General features: G+C 39.8%; 1 protein-coding gene across 2 annotated transcripts in view; it reads left to right on the top strand.

Annotated features, from left to right (window-relative positions):
* The window catches only part of LOC131061694 (uncharacterized), a 171,628-nt gene that overhangs the window by 108,912 nt on the left and 49,229 nt on the right, over nucleotides 1–13,487 (top strand). For both annotated transcript variants that reach the window (XM_057995510.2, XM_057995511.2), the window contains exon 8: nucleotides 11,249–11,403. In XM_057995510.2, the coding sequence (XP_057851493.2) occupies nucleotides 11,249–11,403 (155 nt within the window). The remainder of the gene's footprint in view (nucleotides 1–11,248; nucleotides 11,404–13,487) is intronic.

The raw sequence follows: 13,487 nt of genomic DNA, 5'->3' as shown, positions 1-13,487 counted from the left end.
CTGGATAACTATCTAGCTCTTAGGCCAATGGCAGAAGAAGAAGCGATTAAGTTCGCTACGCTGCACCTGGACGGAGTAGCGCACGAGTGGTGGTACCATGGCCTCATTACTCTTGGTCATCGGTCTATCACAACGTATGATGAGTTCACCACTAGGCTCATCGAGAGGTTTGAGAAGAAGGATCCTGAAATCCATTTCAGAGAGCTTGCTCAACTGAGACAATATAGTACGGTCGAGGCTTACATTGCAGAGTTTCAAAGGCTCTCAGTCATGGTGACTGGAATCACGGAAAGGAGACTGGTGATTTTGTTTAGTGAAGGGTTGACAGAACCTCTCAAAGGTTGGATCAAAGCCTTTGACCCTCCATCATTGCAAGAAGCCATGAAAAAGGCAAGGAACATGGAGTGGGCTGCTCCTAAGGCCAAGTTTCAGTCAAATTCCCCCTTTCAGAAAAGGGATAAGGGAAAAAGGCCTCAGCATAGACCACCCTTGAGACCTCAACACCAAGAGTTCAAGAACCGCAATCCAAATGTTACCAGGTTGGATCCAGAAACCCTGAATGAACTCAGAAGGAAAGGGTTATGTTTTCGGTGTAGAGAAAAAAGGTCTCAAGATCATGTTTGTCAAAAGGGGGTTAAGTTCAATCAGATTGAATATTATTCTGCTGGTGAAAGTGGGTCTGATTTATCCGACCAGCAATCTGATTATGAAGAAAGTGAAGGTGATAGAGCCCCAGAAGAATCTGGAGATGAAAAGGAGTGTGGTGGAGTCTTGGCCCAGCTCTCTAGTTTTCAAAGAAACGAATCATTCAAGGTTCGTGGGATGATCAAAGGGCAGCGAATTGTTGCCTTGATCGACACCGGAGCAACACATAACTTCATTGATGAAGTTGTAGTAGCCAAGAAGGGGCTGCAAACTGAAGAGTTTGAAGGGTTCAAGGTCATGGTCGCAGATGGATTTCATATCTCTTGCACCAAGAAGATTTCAAACATGACCATGCAGTTGGGAAACTACGAAGTCAAGGATGACTTCTACGTAGTACACATTGGGGATACTGATGCTGTCTTAGGTATTCAATGGCTGCGATCTCTTGGAGAGATCTCCTTGAATCTGCAAACTATGGAGTTAAAGTTTCAATCAGATGGGAAGAGAGTAGTTCTAAGAGGCATGTCTAATGGAGGTCCGCGAGTGGTGTCATTCAAAAGAATGGCAAGACTGATCCGTCATGATCAAGTTGAATGGGTTGCCGAATGTATGATCCTCCCTGCAAGTCCCATTGAGGCTAAGCGTGATCAACCTCCTGATATCCAGTCTCTGCTTGCAAAGAAGAGTGCAGTTTTTGCCGACTTGCCTCCTGGACCTCCCCCTGAACGGGGTTCAGAACACATTATAGAGCTCAAGGAAGGAGCTAAACCAGTGATCACAACTCCATACCGGTATCCAAAGAGGCAGAAGGATGAAATAGAAAGGAATATTCAAGAACTCCTGGAGATGGGTTTCATTCGCCCAAGCAAGAGTCCCTTTGCTTCAGCAGTAGTGCTTGTTAAGAAAAAAGATGGGACCATGCGCATGTGCGTGGACTATCGTGCTTTGAATCAAAGCACCATCAAAAATAGATACCCCATTCCCAGAATTGATGAACTCATTGATGAGTTGCATGGGGCCAAGTTCTTTTCAAAGATCGATCTGAGGTCGGGCTACCACCAGATTCGGATGAGGGGATCTGACGTGGAAAAGACAGCCTTCAGATGCCACTATGGCCATTTTGAATTCCTAGTCATGCCCTTTGGGTTGACTAATGCTCCAGCCACCTTCCAGTCTTGCATGAACCGGGTCTTTCAGAATCAGTTAAGGAAATTTGTGCTGATATTTTTTGATGACATCCTGATTTACAGCAAGACTTGGGATGAGCACCTTAAACATTTGGAGGTAGTGCTTAGTACCCTAGAGTCAGAAAGTTTGTTTGCAAAAGCTTCCAAATGTGAATTTGGAATGGAGGAGTTATTGTACTTGGGTCACATAATCAGTGCTGGGGGAGTAAAGGTGGATCCGGAGAAAATAAAAGCAGTAATGGATTGGCCACCTCCCGAGAACTTGACTCAATTAAAAGGATTTCTAGGTCTATGTGGTTTTTATCGGAGGTTTGTTAAGGGGTATTCCCATAATGCAGCTCCTCTTACTGATCTCACCAAAAAGGGGGCCTTTGTTTGGTCCGAAAGAGCTCAAGAGGTGTTTGATAAATTTAAGAAAATCATGAGCTCGTGTCCAGTTCTAGCCATTCCAGATTTTTCCAAACCATTTGAGTTGCAGTGTGACGCATCAGGTGAAGGAGTTGGCGTTGTCCTGATGCAAGACAAACACCCTATCGTGTTTGAGAGCAGAAAATTGAGGGGTGTGGAGAGATCCTATTCAATTTATGACAAAGAAATGCTTGCCATTATGCATGCATTAGCCAAGTTCAGGCAGTACTTGGTGGGAAACAAGTTCGTGGTAAAAACAGACCACAATAGCCTCAAGCATTTTATGCACCAGAAGGATTTAAATGAGAGGCAACAGAAATGGGTGAGTAAGCTGCAAGCTTACGACTTTGACATTGAATATGTCAAAGGGAAAAATAATGTCGTGGCCGATGCTCTCTCCAGACGGCCTCATCTTAGCTCATTGTGTGAGCTTACTGCAGATTGGAGAGACATGTTGCTTGCTGATTATGCCAAAAATCAGTTTGCAACCAGCATTTTAGAAGGTACTTTCCATGATGAGAAGTATCAGGTGGTTGAGGGATTGATTCACTATAAGGGAAGAATCTTTTTGGTGGCTGATTCTAAGCTCAAAAGAAAGATCCTTGTGAATTTTCATGACATCCCAGTTGCTGGCCATCAAGGTTTTTTCAAGACCTATAGGCAGATCCGCGAAAGGTTTTCTTGGAAAGGTCTGAAGAAGGAGGTGCAACGCTACATTCAGGAATGTCCTGTTTGTCAAGCGAATAAGAATGAGCATACATTGCCCGCCGGATTGCTGCAACCACTTCCCATTCCCAATCAAAAATGGGAAAGCATTTCAATGGATTTCATCACTGGGTTGCCCAAGGCCCAAGGGAGGGATTGCATTTACGTGGTGGTTGACAGATTAACCAAGTTTGCTCATTTCTTTGCCATTACCAGTACTTTTTCTGCAGCCCAAGTTGCAGATTTATTTTTTCGAGAAGTGTTTAGGCTTCATGGATTGCCAAAGAATATTGTAAGTGATAGGGACAGTAAGTTCCTAAGTACATTTTGGCAGGAAGTCTTTAGAATGAGTGGTACTGTGCTGACTCCAAGCACAAGTTATCACCCCCAAACTGATGGGCAAACTGAAGTTGTGAACAAGTGGCTGGAAGGCTACTTGAGAAATTATGTGTCAGAGCAGCAGAAAGCTTGGGTTAAGTGGCTGCATATAGGCGAGTATTGCTACAACTCTACCTATCATATGTCAATCAAAATGTCTCCCTTCTTGGCACTTTATGGGTATGAAGCACCCAACTTTGCAGATTTGGTGTTTGGGGATAGCAAAGCCCCTTTAGCCAAGGATTTATTGCAGCAGAGTCAAGACATAATGAGGTCCTTAAAAGATAATTTGCAGATTGCACAGAATCAGCAGAAGTTATATGCTGATCAGAGACGGGTAGAGCGTTCTTTTGAGGTTGGGGACATGGTCTATCTCCGGTTACAACCTTATAGACAGTCTACTCTCAAGAAGAGTGGAGCTGAGAAGCTGAAACCGCGCTTCTATGGACCATTTAGGGTCATCAGGAAGATTGGGGCTGTAGCTTATGAATTAGAGCTACCTTCAGATAGCAGAGTGCATAACGTCTTCCACGTGTCTCGCCTCAAGAAGGCACTTGGACACAATGTGATTGCTTCTTCACAGTTGCCACCGTTGGACGAAGAAGGACTATTGATTCTAGTTCCCGAGGAGATACTTGATGTCAGAGAACGTTCTTTGAGGAATAGAACTGTCAGAGAATATTTAGTGAAGTGGAAGAACCTACCTTTGGAGGATGCAACATGGGAAAATGATGAGATATTGCAGCATCCTGGGTTGCGATTGCTTGAGGGCAAGCAATCTTGGGGAGGGCGGACTGTAATGTCCCCTTCTCAAACCTGATCCTTTCTGCAACCGTTGGTCTCTTTCTAGGAAGCTCGGAGGCCAGTCGGAGGGTAAAATTAGGGTTTCCTATTTTTGAGGAGGTCTTTTTGGATGGGTTCATCGTCGGCTTTTTCTGATGGTTCAGAGGGCTTCGCAACGATGTCTTCATCTCAGTTTTTGGAGCAGTTTTCAGAATTTACTATTTTTAGTAAGTTCTATTTTTGGCAGGGCTCGCGGGGCATCGGGCAATCTCTACATCCTGTTCAGCTAACTCCAGGAGCATGGTCAGGTTCTAGCTTCAGATTTTGGAGTTGTGTGGTCAAGTAACTTTATTTTAATTAAATAATCATTATAATTATAAAGTTGCTTATCCCCCCTTGGCCTAGTCCAACAACTTAAAAACATCACTTAAAAGGGGGACTTTATGGGTGGCGCCCTCATGGAGGATTTAATTAATATTTTTATCCTTGGCCAAAGTCAAAAACATGGCGAAACTTACCAAGGTGATATTTTTATATTATTTCATTGATTTTTTGGCTAGGTGTGATGGCGCCATGTTGAGGAGGGGATTAGGGTTTGCCTTGGAAATCGAATTAGGGTTTTGAGGAGGCAAGTGAAGCTATTTATTGGAGTCTTGGGAGGATTGAAGGGATCTTTTGGCAGAATTTGTATTTGGGCAGCCGTCTGGCTCTGGACATGCTTCAAGGAATGGAAGCCTTCTAGCATAGGCATCTCTTCTTGCTTGAAAGATAGCAACTAGGGTGTTTATATTCTCTATGTAATTGCATTTAGCCGTAGTTTATCATCAGAGTTTTCATTGTAATCATTTAGGCTTATAGTTCATTCAGTTTTCTGCATCTAGAATTCCCGCGACTAATTTCATGTTTTGTTCACAACCAGAAAATACAAAAAAATTGCATTGTGGGTATTAGTTCTTTGCATTTGCCTCACATAGGCGTTGCATTTCCTAGGGTTTCAGCAAGTTTGGTTCATGCATTTAATTTTAATGACAAATCGTATTTTGCAGCCAGCCGTACCATTTTAAATGCATTGGAAATCGTGCCATTTTTCATTGTGAGGGTTTTGCAGTGTTGTTTGAGTCTTTCGCAGGTTTCCATGTCACCAAGGCATTTTGCAACTAGTTTCCGGAGGAAAGAAGATCGTACGAGGAAGAAATGAGTTGTTGGCAGTGATCCATGGGTTCGCAGTTGAATGTGCAGATTTATGTTGAATCAGAAACTCTCTTCAAAAAGGGGAGTTGTGAAAGAATTTCTTTTGATTGTAATCTGGCCAGTAGTACTGGCAGTCTTGAACTGTGATCTTGGTTGTAATTGTCAAGCTAACCAAACTTATCTTATCTACCTCCATCCTATGGTAGCTCCTCTCCCTGTTGGGATTGAAAGCACATCCTGGATGTCGAGTGTCTTTTTAATTTCTGCAATCAATTAAATTCAAGCATTTAAGTTCCACTCCGTCATATGGTAGCCCCTATCCGTCTGGAGTGGGTAGCACATACTTGGCGTTGAGTTCCTTCCAGTTCTAGATTTCAGGGACCCTCTGACCAATGCTCGCCATCCCGGCGCCATACTGGTTAGAGTTCTTTGCATAAGCAACTAAGATCCTCTGACCAATGCTCGCCATCCCGGCGCCATACTGGTTAGAGTTCTTTGCATAAGCAACTAAGATCCTCTGACCAATGCTCATCCACACGGTGCCATTCTGGTTAGGGTTACTTCAGCAAATCAAATACTTTTTCTCAGAACTAATTGATCACTCATATAGTTGTTGTAATTAAGTTGATCAAAAATTTCAAAAAATTGGCTAGGGATATTTCAAAATTTGTTTGCAGTGTTATTTAATGTGGTAGGTTTATAAGAGAAGAGGGACATTTTGTGGTCTATGTGAATAAAGAAGAACTAGACCTGTGCAATGAAGAAGATTTGGTTAGTGGCTGCATAGTATAGGTATCAGCCTGTAGGAGTGTATGTGGCTGCATAGGTGGTGGAGAAGCGACCCATAAGAAATGAGAGGGTACACAAAGAGATAAAGGTGCGTGGCTGTAGAGAGAGAACAACATAGAAGGGAGTCATTGTGTTAGGCTGTGCACTGAGGATCCAGCCAAGGGAGAATAGAGAGTGTGAGTGTGGAGATAGTGTTAAAATTTTGATATGCAAAGAAAGGCTAAGACTCTAGAGAGGCTAAATTGTAATAATGTATTGCAAGTTGTTTGGTATCAAATTTTAATTGTTTGTTGCAAATTAGGAGATCAAATGTAAATACAGAGTCTCTGTTTTGTTCATGTGCTTTGAGTTTTGTGTTTGCAGCATAGGGGAGCGTGTTCTCTCTTAAATCAATTGGTATTAGAGCTGTTTTTCCTGAGTGTGTAGAGTCTACACTAGGACTTGTAGGTGAAGCTGAAGTGATAGAGTTGTTTCAAAGGTTCGAGAGGATTGTTGTAGGAATACTGAACAGTTGAGAGCTAAGAGGGACAACCCACAAAAGTTGAGAGTGTGAAGTGGTTGTGGAGGGCTTGAAAGGATCGTTGCAGTTGTGCGAAATCTTGATCGATTGAGAGTTGGAAGCAACGAAGAAAAGTGAATGTGGGTGAAAGATTACAGCGTATGAGAGAGGATGAGTTTGAAGAAGAGGATGATGTGGGTGTGAGAGGAGGCCCGTGTCGATCTCGTTTTTGCAGCATTTTTGGGAGGAGAGCTATGGGATGTGGAGATTCATGTTGAGAAAGGACAGTTGCAGCTAGAAAGAGAAAGAAGTGAGAGCATGGTCATGGAGGATTGTCAGTTGGTGATTGAAAGCTGAGAATGTGAAAATACCCCGTAGGTTGAGTTAGTAGAAGAGGTGAAAGTTTAGAAGGAAGAGGTTGATCGAGAACCTGATGAAGATTGTGAGTTGTTCATCTAGAGTGAAGAAGATAAGAAAGAAGATTGGCTACCTAAAGAAATTGCAGTCACAACGAGAGGTGATAAAGATGTAGCAGTAGAAGAGGATGCTGAGCAGTTGACGTGGTAATTGATTTTTTTGAGATTTGTGAAAAAGAGATGAAAAAGGGATGAGTGAGTGCAAGTAGATATTTCATATCAGCATGTAGGAGTTAGAGAGAGTACAAGTGGATTTTGCAGATTGGTGTCAGAAGGTGGTGTGTTTGTGTGCAGAAGCAATATAGGATGTTGTTGGTGTGATTTGGTGGAGGTGGTCAATTTGTGGTGGGCTGGATCCCACGAAGGAGAAGGGGAGAGGAGAGTGCCTTTGGCAGATGAGGATGATCTATGGTGGAGGAGAATCCACGTGCGTGAAGAGGTGATTGGTGAACACTAGGTGGAGGAGGACAAGGGTCCTAGCTATGTGCTGGAAGAGGTGGAGGAAGAAGCTATCTCTGTCTACTCCAGTGACGGAGTTCGCTACAAGTCGCTAGCAACCAGAAAGAGTAGTCCAACTACTCCACTCCATCTTGTGAGTTCTACGAAAAAAATTTCCTTCCCGGCATGTCTGATGCAGGAGCACATGGGCTTACAAGCAATTAGCACCTCCAAAAAAATAATTTGTTTTTAGTTTATTTGCTTCATTTTTGGTTTGTCTCAGTTTTGTTAGCTTCTCTCCATTGAACTTTGAAGAGTTTCGGCTCATGATAGGTACGTGTTTGTGAAGTAATACTTGATTCAAATAGCCACATACATGTGTATGAGAATGGTGGAATTTCTACACTTGGTAATATCCATCCTCATTTGGTTGAAAGTAAACATGGTTAAGGTTGCAATATGGCCTTTAGGTGAATGTGTGTATTACCCTTCAACTTGGTCTTAAATGCAAATTGTGGCAGAAAATGTAAATATGGAAGCACAGATAGAGCACTCGTTGCCAGATATGTACAAAATGGAACTAATGGAAAAGCTTTAGAAACTTTCAAACAAATGCATTTGGTAGTTGACAAGTCTGCCGAAATGAAATGTGCTCTCATGGAATGCCAAACGCCAAATCGATTTGGACAGATGTTTTTAATGATGGCTGCAATATGGGAGATAAAACATGGCCAACCACTCATGGAGGAAGGGAGTTGTGCAACATAATGAGAAGGCTTCACAACGTTTGCAACAATTGCAATAATAAAGTCCAAACTGACATCCATCAAAGAAGCTGTTGATTTGAAAGGGAAATTGAGCCATTGAGATAATGTAAAACCAAATTGTAGTGATATAACATTTTGCAAAAAGACATCGATTGAAGAAAACGGTCCAGAAAAGAAGAAATAAACTCGGTCCATGAAGGGAATGTGAAGCATGGAAAACAAAAGGGCATATTAACAAATACAATAAAAATTAGCACAAAGAGAAATCAAGGGGCCTGCACAGCATATGAAAGATGGGCCTGCACAACATATGAAAGGTCTATGATGGCATGAAATTTGTTTGCAGTGTCATTTAATGTGATAGGTTTATAAGAAAAGAATGCCATTGTGTGAGCAGCATGAATAAAGAACCAGACCTACGCAATGAAGAAGGTTTGGTTAGTGGTTGCATAGTGTAGGTATTGGCCTGTATGAGTGTATGTTGTTGTGTAGGTGCTGGAGAAGCGACCCATGAGAAATGAGAGGGTGCACAAAGAGATAAAGGTGTGGCTGTAGAGAGAAGACAGCATAGAAGGGAGTCAGTGTTAGGCTGTGCAGTGAAGAACTAGCCAAGGGAGAATAGAGAGTGTGAAAGTGTGGAGGCTGTTAAAATTTTGATATGCAGAGAAAGGCTAAGGTCGTGGAGAGGCCAAATTGTAATAATGTATTGCAAGTTGTTTGGTATTAAATTTTAATTCTTTGTTGCAAATTAGCAGATCAAATGTAAACAGAGTCTATGTTTTGTTCATGTGCTTTGAGTTTTGTGTTTGCAGCAGAGGGGGTTGTGTTCTCTCTTGCATCATGTGCCTAGTGTGTCCTCTTGTGCCCCACTTTTTGGATCCTCTTTAGAAATTTCCTAGTGATTATGTGATTGTTCAGATGGGCACACCCTTGCCAACTGTCCATGTTCATGGTACAATCTATATCTGAAAAGGATGTTCTCATGACCTCATGGCTGCTCCCATTCTCTAAGCCCCCTATCTATAATGATTTTGTCAGGGATTGGTTAGTCCAGGCTATGATTGACACTTGTTCTAGCACAATTAAGGATGCGACGACTCTTAATGAGTTCAGTTGGCTTAGTTAACACAATACATTCTCCTATGACATGATTTTTTCACAAAGAAGATTCTTTGTAGTAATCACCATATTCATTGTGCTGGGAAGATCTTGAATGTTGAGATCCATTGTTTCATAAACAAGCTAGAATTTTTTGTAAAACAAGGACCTCCTTAAAATATAAGATCTTTTTCTTTCTTAGAAGCAAAAGCTGCAAGAAAGTAACTGTTGAATATCATCAGTAAATCAGTAGATCTGTTACTTTCCAGCTCTCCTAGACTCAGTACCTTGGTGTTTTTGTTCTTGGGAAAGCTCCTATGAGTCATCAGATGAGGTTATGTTTTGTGAGTAGCTAGATTCTCTATTCTGTCTCTATAGAGAAGACAACTTTTGTGGGGTTTCCTTTTTAATATAACAGCTATTTGCATTGGCGAATGGAATGTTGGTTTATGGATGGATCATTTTGCATACTGGGAGACGAAACATCTGAGATCATCTTTGCAGATCTTTTTTCCTTCTTGAGATAGCCTCAGAGAAGTGCATTGTTTTGGGTTGACTAGGCTTGGGCTTCTGGATTAGACCATTACTCTTCCTTGGAAGGAAGTTTTCTTAGTATCAAGGGATGGATCTCTGAGCTTGAGAGACATCAGATTGAATGTAGTGGTTAGGGTTAGAAAGAGCATGGAAGAAGTCTAAAAGTAGAAGACTATTATGTGAATCAAAAATACTTTCATTAAAGAAATCTCAAAATCTACCACTGCTGATTGCCTAGAATTAATTGATAAATAGTTCCCTGGTAATTGTTTTAACTTTTGTCTTAATACCTCATTAATAGTATAGTTATTTGCTGGAGTTTTCAAACAAAACAGAGAGGATCATGTACATTTTGGTTGTCATGAGGTTATGGACATAATTTACTTTTATGAGATGAGAATATAGAATTGAGATAAATTCAATAAAATAAAAATAATTTAATTTCTAAACTTTAACTGTGCCTCTTGTCATCCTCTGCTGATTGACGGAGCAGAAGAGTTAAAACTAGAAAAGGTTTGAGTCACATGGTAATACTAATTGGACATACATTAGGTGATACAATGTTATACAGTTTTTGGATTTGCCACAGAATGATATAGGTATGTGCTTCAGGGTTTTATTTGGTTCTCTTGGCCATCCATACAGTTTATGCCTTGCCTTGCTTCTAATCAGTAATAAAATCAGATTATCTTTCATAAATTTCTTAAAATGTCTTGCCTGAAAAGCCGATTCATCTATATGCAATTCATTAGGGTTTATTTTATTTATATCTTGATTTATGTCATATGCTTCCTTTTTGGTGGTGAAAATGGAACCGCGTGGCTCTATTTCACATTTTATTCTTCTCTACAATCCTAACTCTTTCCATACCTTTCCGAGATGCTAATATCTTCATGTAATAGTGCTCTAGTTGTTGTACCCACATTTTGTGGAAAGAATTGCTGAAAGCATTGGGTATTGGATCAAGGATAGAAAAAAATAATTATGATTTATTATTGAAATCTTCCTTGTTATTTGCTGCTGCTCTTCTATGACATGGACGAAAATCCAGTTGAGATTTATTATTGAAATCTCCCTTGTGATCTGCTGTTGTCCGTTTTCTATGACATGGACTTAAATCCTGTGTAAGATAAATTTGTCGGTGTCTTGAGATGTTATCCCTTTGGTTTTCGGATGTACAAATATAAGTGCTATGTTTTGATGGGTAAAAATGTTTAAGTTTTTGAATTGCTGTATTTTGAATTTTTCTTATAATCCATTAAGGATACAATATTTTACTTTGGAATATATGCCGTTTATCTTCAATTTTAGATGCTATATTGTATTTATTTTGACTTTTCGTATATGGTTGGCAGTTGGAACATCTTATCGAATATTTTTTCTTCATTAACTTATTTTTAATTTTGTCAGGCAAGACGAGAAGCTGCATACTTCGTTGTGGTTGTGCACCACTTGCAATGTGTTGTCATTGCTGTCCGAGGAACTGAAACTCCTGAAGATCTTTTAACAGATGGCCTTTGTAGGGAATGCATGCTTTCAGAAAAAGACTTACATGGATTACTCAAGTAAGTGGATTCACATTGTTTCAACCAGGCATGCTTCTTTGAACAAAAATAATATGTAGAATACACGCTGTCACTATTTCTATAGAACACACACCATCACCATTTCTATAGAAGGTATACTGGCCTGCTACGTAGTTTAAATTTATCAGTGGAATCATGGTCACATTACCCGCAAGAAATTCAGGATTAATCATGACATCACATTTTCCTCATCCCTGAGATTTGTCCATGTTTTTTCCATGTATATATATATGTATGTATATCCCTTTCTGGCTTATTTTTACACTAAAACGAAGAAGAATATAGAACACAGGGACTAGAATTTTCAATTTTAAAGTTTTACTTCCAATAGATTTATTTAGAAGTTGAATAGTAAATGCTAGTGAGGGTTTTTTAAATTTATTCTCTAATAATTTTTTAGGTGAAAAATACAGCTGACTCTAAAATAATAAGCCTTGTGCCACATTTAAATTTTTAATTTATTTATATATTAATCTTAGTGAGAGTTCAGGAGAAAAATACAAGTCTGCCCTACTAAATTAGTAGACTGTGGTCTATGTGGCACACATCACTATTGTAAGGTCAGCCCTTGTGGCTTTTACAAAGCTTTTGTAGGTAAAAGTAAAATAGCTTTTTTAAACCCTATGTAGTTTTCTGGTGATAGGCATTTTATTGTATGATATGTTTATATTTAATCTCTAGCCAGTATATTTAACATGATATAATAAAATCAAAATATTCCCCCTTTTTTATAATATTTCATGCTTTTTAAGTTTCCTTATTTTTTCCAAGTTTTTCTCATTTGAAGCCTGGGTGATTGAATTCTGTGTACGCTTTTGCCATCCTGCATCAATGCCATATAAATGAAATGCTACCATGAGTAGAATTGCAAGATCCCCTAAGGAATCTTGCTCAAATTTTCTCTTTTATCCACACTCAATCATTAGACATTCTGTCAAATAGTTGGCATGTTTCTGAGAATAATTAAATACTTGTTTACAGGTTTGTTATTTTCAGTTATAATGGTTTTCAGACCTTAATGAGCATTGCACAATGTATGGAAATGAAACCACAATACCACTGAATACATCAAAAAAATTAAAAATAATAAGCTGCTGTTACATGGAAGATTCAAGAATATCTGACAAACCTATTGCAGAAAAATTACAGAGATAGACAAATGTATTTCTGACCTCTTTCATTGATCTTCGTTAATCACGCTACTTTTGGGAAGCAGCATTTAGATTCAGGAATATGGAGCAGACTTTATTGGACTGTATAACATCATTCTCCTCCATGCCAAGGGACAAAATATGACTTCGTACCACTAGGTATCCAACCCACAACTGCTGCTACAATCATATACCAATATGAGGGTCTATTAGACCTTTCAAACCAAGAGTGTCATGCAAGAAGTGGCGACTATATTGAGCAGAGGCATACGCCTGGTATATGTTTCATTAAAACGTCCAAACCCTACAACAATCCCACACCTCACCAGCAATGTTCACCTTCAAATGTCCAGCAGTCATACCAAATTCCACACTGTTATTGAAGGCGAGATAAATCAGATGTTTAAACAATAGCCGGTGCAACACAAATTAGCCCCAAACTGAAAATGTCTAACAGCAAGACAAACCCACGATCTTCACTTAAATCTGTTCTGCAATGAATGGTAATGTTGTCTAAATCCAGCATCCAATTTGCCCAAAAACAAACAACTTCAGCTCCCAATCTTGGTGTGCACAATAGCTGATCAAACATACAAATTAAAAGCTTCAAATGCCATGGCTTTCAAACCTCTAAACTCTTGAACTCAACCAAACTTGGCATCCAAATCTTTCCTGAAAATATCAAACTCCAAACTCTGAAATTTGTCTTTGCTAAAAACCTTACAAGTTTCTCAATCTTCATTCATGAATCCAAGAAAAAAACCTGAATGTTTTCTCCTGCAACCAACTAGGGTAGAATCTTTCACCACCAACATTGATCTTCCCATGAGGGTTTTACCCTCCAAAGGTTGAGATGAACAAAGTTCAATCTCGAGAACCACAAGGGTCTCAATTAGAGAAAATGAATAAACT

The sequence above is a fragment of the Cryptomeria japonica genome, chromosome 8, assembly GCF_030272615.1.
Source record: "Cryptomeria japonica chromosome 8, Sugi_1.0, whole genome shotgun sequence".
Classification (NCBI taxonomy): Eukaryota; Viridiplantae; Streptophyta; class Pinopsida; order Cupressales; family Cupressaceae; genus Cryptomeria; species Cryptomeria japonica.
This window is presented reverse-complemented; position numbering and strand designations above follow the sequence as displayed.